Raw genomic sequence first — 20,611 nt, 5'->3', positions numbered from 1 at the left:
AGAAAGAGCAGGATGATAAAAAAACGGGCATTTTTAGCACCAGACCCCTGCGGCCAGGGTGCTGCTGCCCTCGTTTCTCCGCCGAGCGCTGCCTGGCGGAGAGCTGCTGTGCTCAGCCCGCACAGCGCCAGCCCGTGCCTGGCACTGCACCCACAGCATCTGCTTCGGGCTGCTTCAGCCTGGTCCCAGCATCAGGGAGTAAACACCAAGGGCTCAGCGCTGGCCTGGAGGCCGTGGCCAGGCATTATTCTGTAAAGGGGAGGCCTTCCCGGACAGGGACCAGTCCTTACGAGTCCTTCCCGGGCAGGGACCCTGCTGCCCCACAGCACCATGTCCCCAGGCTCCTCGGGAACACATCCCCACGTCCCCCACACCCCCAGAATTCTTCATCTTTGGTTCCTAAACTGGGATCGTCTGCCAAGTCTGGGTTTCTGGGGTGTGGGGGAACCCAGAACACAAAACCAAGGTGACTGGGGCAGCACAGACCTTCTGGGAACGCCGCTGTCACCGCCTGTCACACATGGGTGCCGTGACCCTGCAGGAGAGGGTTCCCCATCAGCTATGGGACAGACCTCTGACTACCACAAGGGTTGGCCAACAGCACTGGATACCTCCACTTCAGCATGAAGAAGCAAAAAAAAACATTTCTGCCCCCAGATCCCTGCAATAAACCCCTCTGAGAACCCCTCTGAGCTCCAGCTACACCTGGAGAACACAGAGCAGGTGCATCTGTTCGCACTGACCTGCTCCTGCCTTGTACCTGAGGGAAGGAAGGATAATGCTTTAGCTGGGAAAAGCCACACCAGGCGCAATACGGACTGAGGGAGAGGGCCCCGGGCACCAGCTGTGAGCTCCAAGGCAAGGAGCAGAGGTTCAGGGCTGCCACGGACCTGAAGGCAGGGAGGGCGGCTGCTGCTCAAGGGATCAAACGCACGTGGAAGCGAAGCCTGCCAGGACAAGAACAGGAGACGAGGGGCTCAGCAGCACTGAGATCTGCTTCTCAGTCATGGAGACAAAAGACCAAACACCCGCGTTGGAAGGGCACCGTGTCGGAGAAGAAAGGGGACGGCTGACAGGTAACAGCAATGCTGCTGCACGGGGGGAGCCTGGCACAAGAACTCCAGGCGTGCAGGGATGAAAGCCTCAGGGCAGGCTGCGGGAAGCTGGGATCACGATGGGGAGCCCCATTTCTGCCCCACCAGTGCAGCACAAAGAGGGGGAGACCCCCCCAGGAGGCCAGCAAGCAGCAGTACTGGTGCCGCCTGGCTGAGGTGCTGCTCGGCCTCCTCCTCGCCCCGGCAGGCAGAGGAGAGCGAGGAGGGTGGATGTGAGCGTGGAGGCTGCAGACACATCTTGTTTTAATTGCATCAGCAATCGCTCAGCAATTAATGGCAGGGAGGAGGAGGAGGAGAAAGAAGAGGAGGAGGTGTAGGGCAGCAGACAGGAAGGGAGGCAGCAACCGACCCTTCCCCGTGTGACAAAGCTGTCGCTTCTCAAGAGCCACCACAAGCCCCTGGCTCAGGACAGCTCCCCCACCACAGACAGGCAGGGACCAGGACCTCCTGCCGACAGAGAGCAGGGCAGCCAGGAGGCCAGGAGCAAGTAGAGCAGCACCAGGAGCTGTAACGGGGACAGAGCTGGGCTCTGCTGCATCTTTCAGCCACGAGGAGCAGGCGCTGAAGGAGAAGCCCCAAGACAGCGGCACCGACAGCTGGAGCAGAAACCTTGGAGGCAAGGGAATGGAGCGGGAGCTGCTGGTCTGCTCCACAGCCCCACCAGGCCCGGTGGCTCCCACTGCTGTTGGAGCCCAGCACTCGGTGATTTTTTGCTCTGTTCAGCGAGTGCCGGTGCCTGCCAGCGCTCGCAAAGCTCAGGGCCTGCCTGTGCCCCCGCTGAGCGGATCCGCCTGCAGTTCATCCAGCGACGTGAAATGGCTTTCAGCTCATTAACGAGCCTGCCGAGATCAAGGGGAGTCAGAGCTGCTCCATCCTCACCGGCTGGAAAGCGCCGCAAGCACGTACGCCTCCAGCCCAGCACCGGGATGTCGCATTTACAGCGCTCCCTTTGCTCATTTCCCCTGCTTCCTCAAAGCCTGAGACACCCCAAAACTCGGCTCCGGCGATCCATCATCCAGCACGGGGGCAAGCTGAGTCCTTCCCAAGCGCTGGGCCAGATCCCAAGTCCTCTGGCTCTCGTTAACAAACCTGCTGGCAGATCCAAAACCCCCTCTCCAGAGAGCTGGGCTTCAAATCCAGGAGGCGGAGAGGACAAAGCTGCTGCACGCTAGAGAGAGGCCGGGTCCTACCCAGCCCGGATGGGAGCAGAGTTTTCTCCCCTGCCTGCACCCACCAAGGAGACTCTTGCTGCATTGATCTCCCTGTTTCTAATGGGGGAAATGGCACAGCGACCTGTGTGCCACGCCGGGTCACCTATCGACAGGGGCCTCGCCTCCTCCTCGGGCGGGGAGCCAGGCCGATTACCCATCATATGGTGCAAGACGCAGTGCCAACAGCCCGGCCGAGATCACCCAGCTTGTTTGCTATTAAAAAAAAAAAAACAACAACTCGGATGCAGGCAAGCGGCTTTTGTTCAAGCCCTTGCTTGCCTGCGGAAGGTGAGTGAGCACATCAGCCTGTGCTAAAGCATGTAATGCCCGCAGGCTGCTCCTCCCTCGCACTCCTGGAAAGAGCGATGCAGAGCAGCAGGCAGGAGCGCTGCCAGCAGGGCAGCCCCCTCCCGGCTCGCCCCGGCACCGGCCCCGGGGCGCTGGCAGCCTCACGGCTCCGCCGGCTGCTCCCCGAATCCCAAATCCCGCTGTTGGTGAGGCCAAAGGGCTGGTGCTGGCGGTCGGCTCAGGCTCCTGGCACCAGCTGGATGGGAGTTGCTGAGAAAAACCATCTCGGTGTGCAGGGCACAAGCTTTCAGGGGTGCTAACAGCGTGTTAACCTCTCTGGCTCCCTTCTCTTCTACTGTGTGAAGCACACGATGCCATTTCGTACTCCTACGGGAGCATCAGAGCCTTTCCTCCCCTTGGGATCAGGAGTGGGAAAAGGTTCGTGGCGCTCCTTTGACAGCCCTAGAGAGCAAGCACAATGCAAATCTTAGCGCTTCGCAAGAGTGTTTCATCCAGACTTGTAAGAGAGAAACTGAATTACGTGGAAGAGAAAGGCAGGAAATGATGGCAGTGAACTTCAGAAGTGCTCGGTGCTTTTTTGTTCCCTTGGGTTCTGCCAAAGACCTCAGAGGATGCAGATTTTCTGAGGGTGGATGTTCAGAGCTCCCCCAAAACAGGGCGCTCAAACAACCAAAGCGCCCCCCTAACCCCGTCTGAAAACCCGGCCCAGCACAGCGTGACCTGGTGTTCCGAAGGAATCCCTCGGCCTGGAAGACCCAAGCAGCCCACACACCATCACCATCGCTCGGAGTGAAACCTCCAAGTACAGATTTGTGGGTTGATGTACAGGGAGCCACCTTCTCCAGCCTGCAGCCCCCGAGCTGCGTTGTCCAGCCCCAGCAGAGCAGGAGCAACGCCCGCTCCACGAGGCTCCTCGAAGGGCTGAAGCCTCAGCTGCCCCGCATCTAAATAACAAATCTTCACCTGCGACTTCAAAGGCGGCGGCACGCCGGGAACCTGTCATTAGGTAATTAGGAACCTGAATTTTCACACCCAGGATCTATCACTGCGGGTCATGCCGACATCGAGCCGCCCACTGCACCGGGCTGCAGCCACGGGGAGGAGAAGCTCCGGTGCTGGCAGAAAATGGGAGCTCGAGGAGCTGGGAAGAGAAATAAAACCTTGGGTTTGTGAGCCAGGCTCTGTCCCAGCAGGGCTTGCGTGCTAGAAGTTTAAGAAGGGGTTTGTTTGCTGACAGCTTAAGGGATTTAAGGGCAGGATTAACCATGGCTTTGCTGATGAGAGAATCGGTGGCAAACTCGGAGCAATCCCATGCGCATGGGGAGAAGCTGGAGGAGGATGGGGAAAGGAGAGCAAAACCAGCAGGGACGGCCTGCTTTGTATGGTGAACTCGACGGGGAGCTGCTCTCCCCAGCATCACCAGGTCAGAAGATGCAGGGAGAGCCTAAGGACGACCAGCTGCAGGGCCTCACCTTCACGGGAGGGTGCTGGGACTGAGCCCGGCCAGTCGGGGAACCAAAGGTGCCCAGATGCTGTACGGGCAAAGCGTTTACAGCCAGATCAGCCTCACGTCCAGGAGGATATCGCAGAGAAAAGGCGGCAGGAGGCAGATCTGCTCCAGATCGGCCACACGCAGAGGAAGATGCCACTGGAGAGGTTCCTCCTAGCACAAGATGTCCGTCACCGAGCCCGACGGGGGTTGGGAGCAGATGCGGACGGCTCGATGGGCTCGTCTGGAGGGCTGCAGCCCTGCAACGAGGCCGTGCTCCAGCTGGGAGCAGCTCATCCAGCCCCTGCCAGCCGCTCGGCAAACGAGCACGGTCCCCTTAAGGGCAAGCACCATCCAGGCAGATTTAGCTGCAAGAGGGTGGGGAGATCGCTGAGCTGGAAGCCACAGTCTGAATCTTATCTGCTGCTTTAATACCTATCAGTGGTGATACAGATTAAAGGATTAGGCGGGATTACCGAAGGCAACCCCCCTGGCACCAGGCAGCCGGGGTGCAACGCTCCCCTCCTGCACCCGCAGCCCTCCGGAGAGGAGCTGCCCCCCGAAAGCAGGACAAGGACGCTCTCCGTGAGCGACGGCAGCCCTGCAAACTCAGCCCACCCGCAGGGAGCAAGGCTGAGCTTCCCAGGAAGGAAAAGAAGGCTCGCCAGCTCTCACCAGGCCTGTTGCCCCTGCGGTTGCCCTACCAGCACAAGTTCAGCAAGTCTTCAGGGACCGCTGGCACCAACGCCAGGAGAAAGCATCTCGCCGTGCTCCACCCTGCTCCTTCCTACCCCTCTTTTACCAACGCGTTTGTGCAGCCCTGGGAACCCGCCTGCTTAAAACCTGCCTTTTTTGTTGTTTTTTTTTTTTCCTTGCTGCTCGGCACAGCTTTTAATTGGATCATTTCCCTGACCCAGTTCCCCACATGGCTGCACAAACCCTCGAGCAGCAGTGTGGGAGGACGTGGCCAGGACACCTCCCGCGACGCCCCGATGACCGCACAAGGACGCAGAAGAGCTCCCATGCCCGAGCCCAAGCTGAGCACGTGCTGGAAAGAGATTTCCCCTCGAGGCTCCCTACCTTCCAAGAGGTGCCTGCAGCCCGATGGCTTTCACGTGCGAGTTGGCTTTGGTGGGAGAGCCCACAGGTGGGGCGGGTGAAGAGGAGTGTGCCACCAAGCCAGCGTGCCTCCCTTAGCGGTGAGTCCCACAGCAACCACCTCCAGCTCTCGTGGCACTGCCCCTCCGAGGGGCTTTGCAAATGAGACACCAAAGGTGGAACCGTGTCCACGTGCTTCCTCCTCGGGGACAGCTGCAGGAAGCAGAGCAGGTCGCAAACAGAGGGAACAGAACACAAGTGAGCACCACAACACTGAGATTTCGATTTTAGTCTAGAAAAAACAAGCAGCGTTTGCCCCCCCAGTCCCCGGGAAGGCACAAGCTGCAGAAGCTGCGCCGGGCGCGACCGCCTGCCAACAGCAATAAATCCGGGGCTGGAGCCGCGCTGCAGCCCGCCACCAGGACAGATCCATCAGCCCCTCCAAATTCTTGGCCCCGACCAAACAGCGGCTCCCTCCGGAGCTCGGAGGGCCTCCTCTGGGTTAGCAGCACAATTATTTATGGAATCGAGGCGCTCAGAGTTGGTCACAGCTTTAATCCCCCGCAGCGTCATCTCCAACAACTCCCGGCTGCGCTCGCGCTTCGCTCCCGCTCCCTCCGGTGCCGCCATCCTTTTAAACGAAGCGCAGCGGTGGTGAGCTCGAGGCCGGGAGGGGAACTGCTCCCTGAAACGTGACGGCCGCTGGTGTTGGCACCGGGAAGCCCAGGTGCCCAACACAAACCCCACGGCGTGACGGGATGCGCACGCCCAGCCCAACCGATGTGGTGGCCATCAGGAGAGGCAGAGCACGTCCCCAGGCCTGGGCTGGAGCCCTGCAAGTCAGGAGAGCGCGGAGCTCCCTCCAATAAATCCCCCAACGCACACGGCTTCATGCATTTTTGCTGCATTCTGGTATTTCGGAAGTATTTTGCTTCACGGCTGCGCTGCTCTGGAGCACACATACGTAGCTCCTCGTCACCGCGCCGTAGTTGTCAAACAAAGCCTCAGCATACGGACGGGTGACTTTTCGTGCAAACACTGCCAGAAGGAACATGACCAAGGGGGCAGAGTTGAGGCTGCTGCGCTCTGCTCAGCTCTGAGCTTCCCAGGTGCCGAGAGCCAACCGCTCGGCTCCGGTACCGCACCAACCTGCTTCTCAGATGGCTCCTGCAGGTATCCTTGTCGCGTTGCCACCGCTGCCTCCTCGGCACCTCAACGCTCCGCCAGCTCTCGGGTTGGATGCAGGATCCGACGTTGTCCTGGTGGAGCAGTTCGGTCCCCACCAGCCTGCCCGCGTGCGCTTGGGTCCCTCCTCGCCAGGGGCCAGCCGTGAGCCCCCGAAGCTTCGCTGGCCGCTCTGCCATCACCTCGCCAAGCAGGTGACAAACTTGGATGCGCTCGCAGAGCAGTCAGAGTCCTGCAGCCCCCAGCGGGAGCACTCGGGGGCTTCCTCCGGCTGTTCGTCATGCCCACACGCCACGGGTTTTACAAGAGAAAGCCCTGATAGCGGCACTTTGTCTCAGGCAAAGATTATTTTTGGCAGGTTTATCAGAACGGCTCTCACTCCCTTAACCTCTTCTTGGATGAAAGCAGATTTAGAAGAAGAGCCCAGATGTTGGAGTATCAATAAAACACAAAGCAGCAGTACAATGCAGCCTTGGAAAGCTCGCTATAAATAAACAACTCTGGGGGGGGTTGCTCTCATAAACCAAATCTACATGCTCACCTCACCTGGAGCTGGAAATAAAAGTTGCCTTGGGTTGCCCATCTGCCGGACACATGCACAAAAATGCTCCTGCAGCTCCCTTTCCCCTCGCTGGTCAAGCAACTCGTACTGCTCCATGGATTTTCAATCAAATTTCCCAAAATAAAGATTTGCAGGAGGAATCACAGGAGAGTCAAAGCCCTGGATGAGGAACTCGAGCCACAAGAACACCATGAGAGGGTCACCACCAGTTCTCAGCCAGGTCTGGAGGGCTGAGGCGAGTCTCCCATCGCAGCAGCAGCTTTGCCCGAGCAGGGGGACAGCTGTTCTGGTGCTGGGCTGGCTGCAGACCCCACAGCTCACCGCTGGAAGCTCTCCTCTGTTGGCCATCCACGGATGCTCTGGACCTCACACCAGCATTCCCCAGTCCCACCAGCATTTACCACTGCTACCAAAAGCTTCTCGAAGAAACCCAACCATCTCACACTCCTGCCCCGATCTGCATGGCCACTGAGGCAGTTATTACTGTAAATCAAGCCATCCTCTCCTCCCAAGCTGGTGCTGGACACCTCCAGCAGATCTGGGATGCCTTTCATCAGCTGACAGCAAGCCTCCAGCGCCGGGAACAAAGCTCACTTCTTGGTCCCCTCTCCCAGCGTGCGGGGAGCAGAAGTGCTAAATGATCTGCTCTCACAGCCCAGGAGAAACCCAACCCGGCCGCAGCCCCCATTTTCACCCTTTCCATTCATCAGCAGTCTCGGCACGAAGCGGGGTTGTCAGAAGATTTCTTGGATTTCCTTAAATTCTTCTGCCAAGTTCTGATTAAAATCCTCCTAAGTGGTTTTCTCTTTATTCGATTTCCTAGAACTGAGCAGCGAGGCAGTCCTGATAGCGGCGCTGAGTGCCGGCGTTAATAGCCACCGACGCGGCCGGGCCACCTCAGGCTCCCACGCAGGCTCGTTAGGATCAATGGCAAATTGAAAGTGATTCTCTTCGCATCTCCCCTATCAGGCCATCAGCTCCCAGAGGAGACTGGGTTTTAACAGCCCTGCTTGTGCCATGCTCGAAGCGCTCTGTCTCACGTAGCACCTCCGGGTACCTCTCCAGTGCTGCGTTTGGGAAGCTTTGACCAGGGACGAGGGCTCCCAAAGGGTATGGGTCTCGCTGCCCAAGAAGGGCCAGCTCCACCGAAATCCCACACGCTCTGCTTGGCGCTGGTGGCTTCGGAACAGATCTCCCTGCCGGCGCTGAGCCCTGCCAAGCTGAACTCTCGTTACGTGCCATCAGGTTTGGAGCCCGTGCCAAACCACGGCCCGCCTTGCCCAGAAAATCTGGCTGCTTTGGTGGGCCGCAGGCTGAGGCGCTTGGGCTCCTGCCCAGGCACCAGGCACCTGCGAGCCCGGTCGCGCTCGTTCGTGCTGCCGAAGGCTGGAGACGCGAGGGACGCCGTGAAGGGGTGGCCGAGGGAAGCCCCTTCCCCGGGGGTCTCCGACCCGAGGGCTCACGCAGGCCCGAAGGCAGAGCAGCAGGAAGCCCGAGGCAGCCTCAAACAGGAAAAAACAGAAGGAAGGCTGCGAGGCCCTCGCTGCGGAGACCTGCTGCCTGCTGCCTGGGACACGGCTCCACCAGGAGTGACCCCAGCTGACCAGGCACATTTCAGGGTGGTTTCATGCACGCAGCCTTTGTGTGCTTTTTTTTTTTAATGCAAGATCCGACCTCGCCAGGGGCCGTGGCTCTTCCCCTACCAGGTCTGCAGCTACCAAATGCTCTGCTCGTGGCTGTAGGGTCTTGAAGGAAAGGCTGCTTTCCTTCAAAGGGACATTCACAGCCCTTCCTGCAGAGGCTCAGCCCCTCCAGCTCCCTTCACCCTTGTACACAAAGTGGAGTATTAATAGCCGGCCTGGAAGACCATAAAACACTAAATACCTAAAGGGTTCCTGTGCCTTGAAATGTTAATGTTAAGCAAAAAAAAAAAAAAAAAAAAAAAAGAAGCCTTCCTGTTAGCAAACGGCTCGGGTCTGTGATATATATACACGCTGGCCTTCCTCCCCTGCAAGCCACAGAACAGCAAACAGCACGCCAAGCGCCGCATCGCCGCGCTGCTCACAAGGCGCCCCATAGATGCTCCCGGCTCCCCGGCCGGGCCAGGCTGGCTTCGCCAGCTCTTGCTGATGACTTCGTTACCACCTCAAAGATCCCGCTGGCTCCTCGCCATCCTCCCCTTACAGGATCCTTTTCAGCCTTCAAAAGAGGTTTCCCGGCCTCGCCCCGGAGCTTTCCTCTTCTTTCAAGCCTACCTCCCAGCTCGGCTGTGGTGCCCCTGCTCCCTCGGTCTCGCCAAGGTCACCTCATCTGTGCCGGAGGAGATGCAGGAGCGGGGAGGGCAGGGAGGGCTCCCACGCTGCCAGGCTGGCTGGAAATACTCGCTCAGAGCCGGTACGGCCGCGTTAGCTGCATCCCTCGGCGTGCCCAGCGCGGGACGGCGCTGCTCCATCACCGCCCCATGTGCAGGTCTCCGTGCTGGGCCAGCTGGCGTGTGGTTCTGCCCCATCTAAGCCGTCCAGCCATCCGAAGGATGAGGGGGGCTGCTCCCAGCACACGGGCAGCGAACCGGCACCCGAACGACTGGAGGCAGGGACAGGGCGAGAGGGGATGCGGGGAAGAGCGCTCATTTGCATAGCACCTGGGAAAAATCACATCGCATTTACATGGCTAATTGGGGGAGCGAGCTTCCTGGAATGAAATTGCTTTCTGGCTTGGGGTGGGAAAAAGAAAAAAAATAAAAGAAAAAGAAGAAAAATAAATAAAAAAAAAAAACACCGCCATTTGTAGCTGTAATTGCACTCTCTCCACCTGCAGCACCTGCCAGCCCGCTGGCTCCCGGCACGCATCCCGCTGCGTTTGGGGCAGACTGAGGCAGGGAGAGGGAGGCAGTGGCTCCACGTTCACCCCCAGGACGCAGGAGGGGCAGCTGAGAGCAGCAGGGACTCCTCTGGGATGCAAACTGCCTCGGAGCTGCATTGTATCCCACCCCTCTGAAGGGGTGGGCAACGTGAGGACCTCCTCCTGCTTGCTCTGCCCGCTCCCCACGCGATTCACGGCAGTGTGTTTGCAGGGACCCCGAGCGCACAAGGGACAGGCAATATTTTAAGATCAATCTAGACAATTAACGACTTTTAAACCAACTTCAGTGTCAAGAGCAGGGGACACATCATCAGATAGGAGCACGCGCTGTTACCACACCATGTGAAAAAGCTTTGTGGTTAGCTCCATCCTGCGAAGGGACATCCACAGCGCGCCAGGACGGACCCGTGACTGTTTTGGTCGGCTCGGAGCTCGCGGTGACCTCTGGCTCAGCGGCCATGAGGTCGGCCACAGGTTTGCCCGGCTGCCCAACGAGGATGCTCCGAAGCCACCCGGCCGTGGCCCCGCGCTCACCGGTGAGGTATCGGGAACGCAGAGCCACCACGGCGTGGGGAATGAATGGCACCAAGGACACTGCGCTCGCAGGAAACCCGGAGAAGGTGGCCGGTGCTCTGTGAGGCAGCCTTAAAAAGCGAAGGGAGGGTGTAGGCAGAGCGCCGTGCTCCGCGGCCCTTCCCAGCGGCCTCCCCGGCTGCCAGGTGGAGGAGCAGATTTGCTCATTAGCGGATTATTCCTGGCACACTCCCCTTGCATCAGCTCCCCGGAAGGGCTGCGAGAGCAGCTCACCGGTTTTGAAGCCTTCAGGGTTGTGAAGCACTGGAGACGCCAGCGAATCTTCCTTTAAAGAAATCTCGCTCAGCCAGATAAATGGTGCTGTGTAGCAGGGGTCATTAGGCTAATAAGCAGCCACCGCCAGCCTGGAAGCAAAGCAACAAACACAAGAGAATCCACCAAAGCCAGTTAGCCTCAAAATCTGACCCATCTCAAGCAGTTACCATCTGCTAAGGAGTCTCCTTTGGAGGAGAAACCGGGCACATGAGTCAGCAGGATAGGTCACACGCTGGCCTTTTCATCCACAGCTCGACTCACAAAGCGGCTGGGGAGCCGCGAAGCGCGCAACGGAGCGGGCTGACGGCTTTTCTGAGCCGGGGAAGCGGCGTGCACCCAGTGCAAAGCCCTCCACCTCCTTCAACCTCCTCACTCCCACGTTGGCATTCTGCCCTTGTGCCTTCCCAGCTCCTCCAGTGTGGCCGTGCTTCGTGCCACCGTGGCCTCGATGGGGAGCTGCTGGTCCTTGCCTCTGGAGCGCCGTGGACATGCACCACAACGGGGCTGTGCTTTGAGGTGAGCCCCCAGAGCTGTTCAGTCAGCTATGGCAACGCAAACAGGTCATGCATGGACCTCGGCGCCTTGCCTCGTCCTTCCTTCTCACTGCTAACGCGGGGAAATCCAACGGGAGGAGATGAAGATTTCCCCCGCCTGCACTACGGAATCTTACGAGGTGGGATCAGCCAAAACTCCCAGCCTGCTACATCTAGCAGCTTTAAAAAAAAATAAAAAAAAACGCACACATATAAATAACCTCTCAGTAGGAGCCAAAACTCAAAGACTAACCCCATGGTTTTAAGTGAACAAGTCCAATTTCCTCCTTTGTAGCTCTTGACACATGTTGGCTGCGTGCCCCCTCCTCGCCTTGTTCCTGCAGCAGAAGGCTCTGCACTGCAGGTCAGGGGACGATAAGGAAATGAGCAGTGTAATTTCCAAGGCCTCCAAACGCAGCCCTGTCAGCAGCTCCGGAGGCGGCTTACTCAAGCATGGCTGGAGAAAGGAAACCGCAGCGAGAGGAGCCGGCAGCTGCTGCCGCGCGCTCCCCGCCGCCTCCCGGGCGCCCTTGGCTCGGCCTCGGCCGGGGCTGCCAAAGCCGCTGCAGCTGCAGCTCCCTGAAGGAGCCGGGGCGAGGGTGGGGAGCGCTGCGAAGAGGCGAGCCCACAACGGGCACTGCCCAACACACACGGGTCAAAATCTCAAGCGCACAGCCAAGCACGAGGCCGGGGAAGCGCACGACGCCGCTCCCAAGGGTACCCTCTGCATCCTCAGCGCGATGGGAGTCGCCATCAGAGTGGCCTGGGTCTCGCCAAAGCCTCGCACGGCACAGCAGGGAGCTCGGAGGGCTTTGCAGGTTAGGGCAGAGAAGCTGCTTGAATCATTTGGTATCGGAGCAAAGGATCTGCCCACGGAGGGGTAAATATTGAGGCCAATACACGGTGTGCAGACAACAAAGCTGGAAGCTATGAGCGATGTGAATGTGCCACGCTGCTTTACCTGTGCCATCAGCAGCCAGCCAAGAAGGGGGCAAAAGCAAGAAGCTGGCGATGGCTGACACCGTGGCAGACGGAGCTGCTCACACCAGCGGGATGAAGTGAGGCAGCAGCACAGCATTAAGGGCCACGTGCAACGTGCTGCTCCCACGATCAGGTCAGGTCCAAGCCCACAGCAGTCTCTGAGCATCCGTCTCTGTGAGATGCAGAGCTGGAAGAAAATGCAGTACCCAAAGTAGAGAAACGTCTCTACGTGGAGGGGAAAGGCAGGGTGAAAACGCCCCGGTGGCTTCTGACCCAAATGCCCAGACTCACCCCCCGCGCTGCCCCAAAGCGCGGCGCACATGAGGCAGTGAGGGCTTTCTGAAGGGCCGCGTCTCCAGCGGCTTCTGTTTGCCTTTTCCTCGTTTGCAGCAGCGTCACATCTGGACACTCGTCAGCAAAAACGCCCTCCTCCTGCTGAACAACCTCTCAATCAAAACAAAGCCGGAGCAGCAGCCAAGAGCTGGGAGGCTCTTTTGTTCAGTGCTTGACATCCCCTGGCCGGCCAGCACCGCCGTGCTCCCCCAAAATGCCATGCTGCCCCCCAAAAAATGCCGTGCCCCAGCACCAGCGAGCCCAGACACCGGTCCACACACACCAGAGATGGGTGAAGCAGCACAAGGCTCCCTGCGAGCATTAAGCTCCCGATCCTGCCCCCACAAACACATCTGGGGAGGAGCAGCGCCTGCAGCACTCGTGCCCAAGCTAGAGGAGGGCACGCAGGAGGCCAGGATGCGGCCAAGGGCACACACCTAAAAAAAGGGTGTTGGGGCTGTCGGTGCCGGGCGCAGCATGGCAGCTTCACCCCGGGCAGCAGCAACCACAGCAGACATCTGGTGACAGCGGCAAACATCTCCTGCTCGCTTCGCTGCCGCGACGCACAGATGTGAGAGGATGTCGGAAAACCAAAGCAAGGCGCTCTTCTACACCCAGCAAGGACTCGAGGGCTGCAACACCCTGCCGGGAGGTATTTAAAGAGCACAAAAGAGGAAGGAGGGGCAAACGGCGATCTGCCTGTGGCACCAAAGCACCTTGTCAAGGAAAAATACTCGCTGAGAGAGCTCGACTCCAGCCAGGAAGGCACAGCGAAAGCTCCCGGCCCCTCTTCTTCGCTCCCCGGGCGGAAAGCGGCCTCCCCGCCACGCGCCGCAGCCCAGACAGAAGCGGGCGCAGGGCAGGGTGAAGCAGAGGCCAGGTTGCCGGAGCCCAAAGGTTGGGCTGAGTCACGGCGTGACCGTTCCTGTTTCGCTCTGAGCGAGTTTCTCGCTTCCCAGCGGGGTTTGCCTCAGGGTGGGCAGGAAGCCGTCTCCCACAGCCGGCACACACCTCCACCTGCTCTCCAGACCTCGTGTGCCGTCGTAGATGGGTACCGGCAGCTTTCCCCCCCAGCCCAAACCCCACAGACCTTCCTCCGGACCCAGGCTGTTCACACAGGGCTCAGCCCCCCCAGGCCATGCCTCCCCCTGCATGGTTTTGCCCGACTCAGCATGGGTACAGCAGCACGGGCGGCCTCGCGGTGCAGCTGGATGATGTCTGCGCCCTGTCTTCACAACCCCTACCTCACCTCGGCACTTCTCCCCGCAGGTAGGGCTTCTGCAGCTGAATCGGTGACAGAAAGACGGTTTGAACCGCAAAATGCAGACAAGGCAGCGCGGGGTAGGACCGAAGGTGCAGCCAGCAGCAGATGGCTGCTTGGGAGCAGAGCAGCCAAGCACGCTGTGACACCTCCCAGGCTCCAGCCCCCCTCGGGGTCTCCTCAAGCCAAAGATGTTGCCCCAAACAAGCGCCCAAAGCACTGCTCCTCCACAAACCCACCCGGGCGCATAGAGCACCGCTAAACGTTCGGCACCCGCAGCTTTCTGCGGCCTTTCAAAGCCATCACACGGAAGAGCATCTGCTCCTCTTCCCGGAATCATTCACCCCGCTTCTGCTGCTGGGAAGCACACGGAAACAAGGCGCCTTCCCCACGCCACTCCTTCATTTTACAAGCTTCAGCCGACTGCCCCAGGAATCTCCTTCCCTGACACACTCAGTAGCTTCTCACCCCGTGACCCGTCATCCCCAGCCTTTGCTCCAGATTTTCATGCTCTACACTGTGCTTTCTGTGTTTTTTTTTTTTTGCAGATATCTCCCCAGCATCTTGCTGATCTCAGCAACTTTCCCAAATCTGCTGAGTGCGGCCCATCCTTGCGTGCACCAATCCCTTCCTGGTGCCCAAAATCCCCCTGTCACACCCAGCGAGCACGTGCAGGACCCTTTGGGAGCAGGCCAACGCCACCCCACATGCCTGCCAGCCACGGCTCCCTCGCTCGCCACCTGCACCGACAAGAAAATCGCTCCATGGGCACACTGGGACCACTTGGATTCAGGGGCACGGGGACACCGCGCGTGCAATCAGCACAAATGAGCTCTTGTAGGCACAAACACGCAGATGGGCGTACCTGAGAGTACCCAAAGCGCTGCTCGGACAGACAGACAGACACGAGGCCAGGGCATGCTCCACCAACAGGAGCTGCGGGGCTCCTGGAAGAGCAGAGGGCGTCCGTAGGCTGCTCCTGCCCAGACGCAGCGCCAGCTCAGCATCGCTGCCGCACATTAGCAGAGGAGCGACACGGAGCAACCACCCACGGCAGCACGGTGGCCCCAGGCTGATTGTCACCGCGAGTGGGACAAAGCCCACGTACCAACAGCAGGCCAAGCAAGGCGGCTCCCGTCAGCCCCGCACCTTGTGCTTGCTCGCACGCCCACGCAGAGCCCGCGTTTACCAACAGGCGAAGGTCTCCTCTGCAAACGAGGCAACTGGAGAGAAACACATTCCTCGGGGAGCTCCAGCAGGTGAGGTGAGGCTGCTGGGAAGCGGAGCGTGGCAGCCAGCAGGCTGGAGACCCGCAGTGCCCCGCTCTGCTGGAGGTGGCACGGGAGCAGGGCGTCACCCTCCCGTCTGCCCCGGCTCCTCCTGCAGAGCTGCAGGGACCGGGGGTCTCACGGGTGCTCGGCACCGCCGCCGCCTCCACCCGCAGCCCGGCCCCTTCCTTACCTTCTCCGATTTGACCTTTTTCAGCTGCCGGCACTCGCCTTCCCCATCCTCCAGCTCCGACTTAACTCCCAAGGGATTGAGCGCCGCTCCCGTGTCAATAGCTATACTCCCAAGCTGCTCGGCAGCAGCAGGCTCCGTTCCCTGGCCACCATCGTACTGTCCCACCCGCACCGCCAGGGCCAGGGGCTGCAGCACACCAGGCTCCTTCTCCGACGGAGCCCCCGCACCCTCACTCCTTTCCTTCTTGCTTTTGGATGAACCACCCTCCTTGTCCTTCTTGGAGCCGGCCACGCTGCGAGATGCCTTGGCCGACTTCTCCGAGCCCTTGGGGGTGACGGCAGGCACCAAGCCACCAGAGTTCGCACCGTCCCCAGAGCGTCCTTGAGCCTCCTTCTTGCCGCCAGCTCCCTCGCCGGGGGTGAACAAGGAGGTCCCCGGGGTTGGCTTGCCACTGTCCTTGCCACTCTTGCTCCTTTTCGACTTGGATTTGCCCTCCTTGCCCTGCGGGCCTGGCACCGGGCTCACAAACTTGATGTTATCGGGCAGGGTCGCCACCGCGTTGGGTGCCGGCAGCCCCACCTCCTTGGAGCCCGACATTTCCAATTTCTGCTGATCCTTCTCCAAATCAGCGTCCAGATCAATGATGAGATTCCCTACGCCAATGTCCCATTCATCCCCGCTGTCGTACGTCTCTACCGGGTTCGCATCGATTCCTTTCCCTCCGGAAGCTCCGCTGCTCAAGGACATCTTAGAGTTAACGGCCCCTCACGGTTCAAGGCTCTTCCCTGCCTCCACGGCGCGGCTGCACCTACGTCCTTGGGCTGCCAGCGGTCGGGGTCTGCCCAGGTGACGGCATCGCTGCTGAAAGGGAGAGCAGAGAGAAGAGTTACAGGAGAAGAGCATGGCAGGCACTCCGGGCAGGGAGATGCACCACGGGCAGCGTGCAGGCAGGGGACTGGGACCGAGCTGTCCCCGCAGCAGGTCCCCTCCAGGCCACCAGCGTCACTTTGCATCCCCGGTTACCCAAATCCCGTGTCGGGCCCAGCCAAACCTCCGCCGCCAGGCAGCAGGCTCCCTCCCTCCGCGTCCCCTCCTCGCTGTCCCTGCAGCAGGAGCCATCTGGCAGCGGTTCCTCGATCGATACGAGGCCCTGGCAGGTCACAGCTCCCGGCTCCAACAAGACATTACTCACACATTCCCCGCTCGCCATTTCCCTCTGAATTATTGAGCGCTCCCCGCGCGCTGCCCCTGGGATGGAGGATTGATTCCTCTCCTGCCAATGCCACCCACGGCCAGGGGCTGCTGGGGGGGGGGGCTCCTCCCTGCTGCCAGGGACGAGGTTTAGTGCCTTGGTGGCAAATAAATCCCAGCCCCGGGGCACCTGCGACACGACCAGCGCTTGGAAGCATGAGAGCCGTCACCGAAGGCCAAATCGCAGGGGGAAGCGCCGGCTTCCCAGCTCACGTGCCCCAAGGTGGGACAGCAAGAGGTGGCACCGTGCTTCAGGGCCCTGCTCCGAATTATCTGGCTCCAAATGAGGGGGAAGGCTGGGCTGGGCCACGCGGGTACCTGGTTTTTAAACAGCGCAGGGCTGGCTCCCAAAGCACTGCACAGCGACACCGACACGTCTCTGGAGGCGGTGGGGGGGCGAGGAGAACAAAAAAGCAAAGCCACACGCGAGGTGGGAAAGCACCAAAGTCCCTCACTGCAATGAGCTGGTGGCAATTACATTTACGAGACGTAATTAACACATGAAACGGCCTCTTCCCAGCAGCTCCCCGGCCCCAGTCTCCAGATCTCGGAAGAAATCCTTGACCACCCATTTGGACGAAGCTCCTCTCCAGCGCCATCGTCCTTCCCCTTCCCGCCGCGCTCGAGGCCTGTTCCTGCTAGTATTTACGAGCAGCACTTCAAAAAACAGGTGACTTAAAGAGAAACGAGAAAAAAAACACGCACGCACACACAAATTTCTTCAAACCCCAGCAGGCAGGAGCCTGGAAAGCAGCTTCATGGTGCGTTTCCAGAGATGCAAACACTGTAAAAATGCCAAGGATTCTTTCATCAGACAGGCTGCCGCAGCCAGACCATTTTCCATCTGCTCCCCACAGCATCCCCAGCTCTGCACAGCTAATAATCCACTCTCTGACAGGTCATTACGGAGATTTTTAACCCCAGGAGCCAGGGGCTAGCATGCAAGCTGAAAATGAAAAGCACTGACCTCTCGTTTCAGCGGCAGGGAAAGTGCCGAATCAGGAGATCACTTTGTGCACCGGTGTCGCTAACGGCTTGCCAAAGCCACCCCACGCATTTCTCTCGCCTTCCTCTTCCTCCTCCTCCTCTCCCGGAGCCCTGACTCACCAGCATCCCCAGAGCCCCTCTCCCCAGCTGAGCTCTCCAAATCACCGCCAGGCCGAGGAAGGCCGCAGCTCCTCGGGAGCACAGCACGGCCTCCCTCTGCACCACGGCACCCTCAGCGATTCCTTCGGCCAGAGGGGTAAAGGATGAGGAGCCAGGCGGCCCAGAGTTTGAGCTGGCAGCGGTGCCTTCCCCAGGCACACAGAGCTCGGGGACGTGGGACGATGGCCAAAGGGGCAGAGATTTGGCCCCGCAGCCTCCAGCAGGCAATGCGCAGTCTGCTGGGCCCAGCGTCACCCACTGCCCGTGAACGAAGGGATACGCCGTGGCCAAGCATTAGTTTTGTCCAGAAAATAAGAGGAGCAGATGAGGAGGACTTAGGTGTGAAGCTACCCAAACAGCAGCAGCGTCTGGTTCCTCCCACAACAAAAGGAACGAGCCCACGAGTCCAGCGGAGAGCCGGGCACCACCGAAGGTTTAGCAAACAGGAGGAGAAAGCGTTCACCCAACGCAGGAGGCGGCAGAAGGGAGCCCGAGCCCTGCCGGGGCAGGGAAGGGAACCGCAAACAGGACGAACAAGAACGGGCTGGGGCTGCAGCAGGGAAGGAGAGGCGCGTCGTGCCGCGAGCGCTGCAGGAGCCGGCCTCCAGCCCGGCAGAGACCGGGGATCCGCGCATTCTGGCCTTGGGTTCGAAGGCTGCGACCCCAAAATGAGATTTGGGTTGGTGGCTCCCTCGCAAGCCAGCCTGCATACGTGGGTCCCAAGCATTTCCCACAGCTCCCCCAAATGCCGGGTGCTGCTCGGGTGCTCCCCGCTCTCCTCCGCAAACCCCGGCGTCTCACGGAACAGACCGGAGGGATTGATCCAGCCATAAACGTGGCCTTCCCCTTACCTCCTGCCATCGCAGGATTGATCCCCGCACAACATGAAAAGCATGTGCTCACTTGTTGGCCTGGAGACCTGCCAGCAAAGCGTTTTAAGAGCAGTCCTGGAGCACAGATCCGACAAGGAGACAGCTTTCTGCTTGGGAATGCTGCACACACACAGCACCAGACATGAATAATTCAGCTCCATTAGGTGCCGAGACCTCTACAATCCACATCTCCGCACTGGGAAGGAGCCAGCGTATTAGAGACAAACCTGAAAGTTCACTTTCGGAGCTAGCAGCCAACTGCAAACACACCTAGAGAAAGCTATTCAAACAGAGCCAGGCAGCACTTCAAAAAGCACCAAGCCGAGAGCTGGGAAACCACACGAGCCCCGGCTCTTTGTGCTGAAATACGCGCGGGATGCTCCGAGCCCGGCTCGCCGCCGCGCTACCAGAGGCCAGGAAACCAGGCTGGGGATCGGCTGCAAGCCCAAGGGGGGCGAGGGGCAGGAGAAAGCGCTTCTCCTGGCGACAAGGCAGCCAGCCCACGCGTAGCAAGGCTGTCTCATACCCATGTGCTCCAGCCCGCAGCGCTCCAGGACCAGCCTCTGGTGGCTTCCAGACATGACTGACTGCAATTTTCACCCTGATTAACTTTCAGGAATGCCCGCGAGAAGGAGCGGCAAAAGAGGACGGAAAAAGCTCCTGGATGTGGCGCTTCCCCTGGCTGGGAGCGGAGGGCTCCGGCGCGCCGGTCTCGCGGGCATCCCTCCCCGGGGAGGCGCGGGGCGACGCGGGAGCCTGGTCCCTCCGTGCCACGAGGCCTTTCCTCCCGCCGCCCCTCGCTGGCAGCCAGCCTGCAGCTTTCCCCATACGCCGCCTCAACACCAGATCCCTTTTTGTTTCCTTTTACGACTAAAGCAAACTCCGAGGGGACGCGCCTCCCTTTCCAGGGCCGCCGCGCTCTCTCCCCGCTCGCCTCCTACCGCCGCGTTCGTAATCCCCCAGCTGGGCTTGTTTGGGTTGGATTTTTGTTAAGTAACTCCCGTGTCTTTTCTGCAGATTTCTTTTTAAGATGTTCCTTTTCTCCCCGCCCCCTCTCTCTAGAGATGGGGGAGAAAAAAAAATAAAGAGAGAAAAAAAAAAAAAAAAAAAAAAAAAAAGAAGAGAAATGTTGAATGAGAGCCAGCTGGCACGCACAAGAGGAGACGGAGAAATCTGCACAAAGGAGCTTCCTCACTCACTTGCTGCTTTCAGCTCCAGAAATCCGGCAGGGGAGGAGGGTTTGCTCTCCCCCGTGCATCAGTCAAGCCGAAGCAGACAAAGGAGATTTACCATGACACCCTCCAGAACTGCCACCCGACAGGGGCAGGGTTCCTCGATCGCGTCCGCACGGCAGGAGCCCGCGGCGTTGCAAAACCGAAACGCGGGGCTTCGAAAGCGGCCGCTCGGCGTGGCACCGGGCACGACCCGCGCCGAGGAGCCGCGCTCCTGCCTCCACGCACCGGGAAAACTTCGGTGGCTCCCGGCTCGAGCGGGACGGCGCAGGCAAGCTGCCAGGAGCCAGCAGGCTGAGCCCAATTTGAATAAAATGGAGCCACCCTTCTCGTTTAATATGGAGGTGCGCCCCAGTGAGACTACATCTTCCAGCATGCAATGCAGCTGCAGCGCCCAGCGAGCGCTCCAGAAACTTACGCCGGGACTCCAAGTTTCCGTGGGCTGAGCCTTGACACCAGAGATGAACCTGACGCGGGGCACGAGTCGTTTGCTGGCGGTCGGTAGGAGCCTGCGGTGTCCAAACGCAGGCTGGGGATGGATGGGAGAGGGGAGCCCATAGCCAAGGGGAGGCCGGGAGGCTCTGCCCGCGGCAGGGTTTCAGGGTTACCAGTCGTGATGCCCACCTGCACCCAAACGCCCGGGTAAGCGTCAACGTAATGCTCAGCATTGGTCAAAAACCGTGGTTCAGATCAAAACTCAAGCTTGCATCCACCCCATATCTGCTAGGAACCCTAAAACACAACCTTCGCAGCAACATTCAACTGAGATTATTACAAAGAAGCACAGCAAAACCAGAAGTGCCACAAAATATAGGCACGCAGCACCAGACCTGAAGGAAACGCTTTGCTGGGCTAGCTACA

General features: G+C 59.7%; 1 protein-coding gene across 3 annotated transcripts in view; it reads right to left on the bottom strand.

The window, feature by feature from the left end:
* ZNF609 (zinc finger protein 609) overlaps nucleotides 1-20,611 on the bottom strand; it is a 48,185-nt gene that overhangs the window by 20,421 nt on the left and 7,153 nt on the right. For 2 of the 3 annotated variants that reach the window (XM_084293361.1, XM_084293359.1), the window contains exon 2: nucleotides 15,250-16,110. In XM_084293361.1, the coding sequence (XP_084149487.1) occupies nucleotides 15,250-15,996 (747 nt within the window). In that variant the 5' untranslated portion in view covers nucleotides 15,997-16,110. The remainder of the gene's footprint in view (nucleotides 1-15,249; nucleotides 16,111-20,611) is intronic. The other variant, XM_084293360.1, reaches the window with a different exon arrangement.

The sequence above is a fragment of the Netta rufina genome (assembly GCF_964035555.1).
Source record: "Netta rufina genome assembly, chromosome: 11".
Taxonomy (NCBI): domain Eukaryota; kingdom Metazoa; phylum Chordata; class Aves; order Anseriformes; family Anatidae; genus Netta; species Netta rufina.
This window is presented reverse-complemented; position numbering and strand designations above follow the sequence as displayed.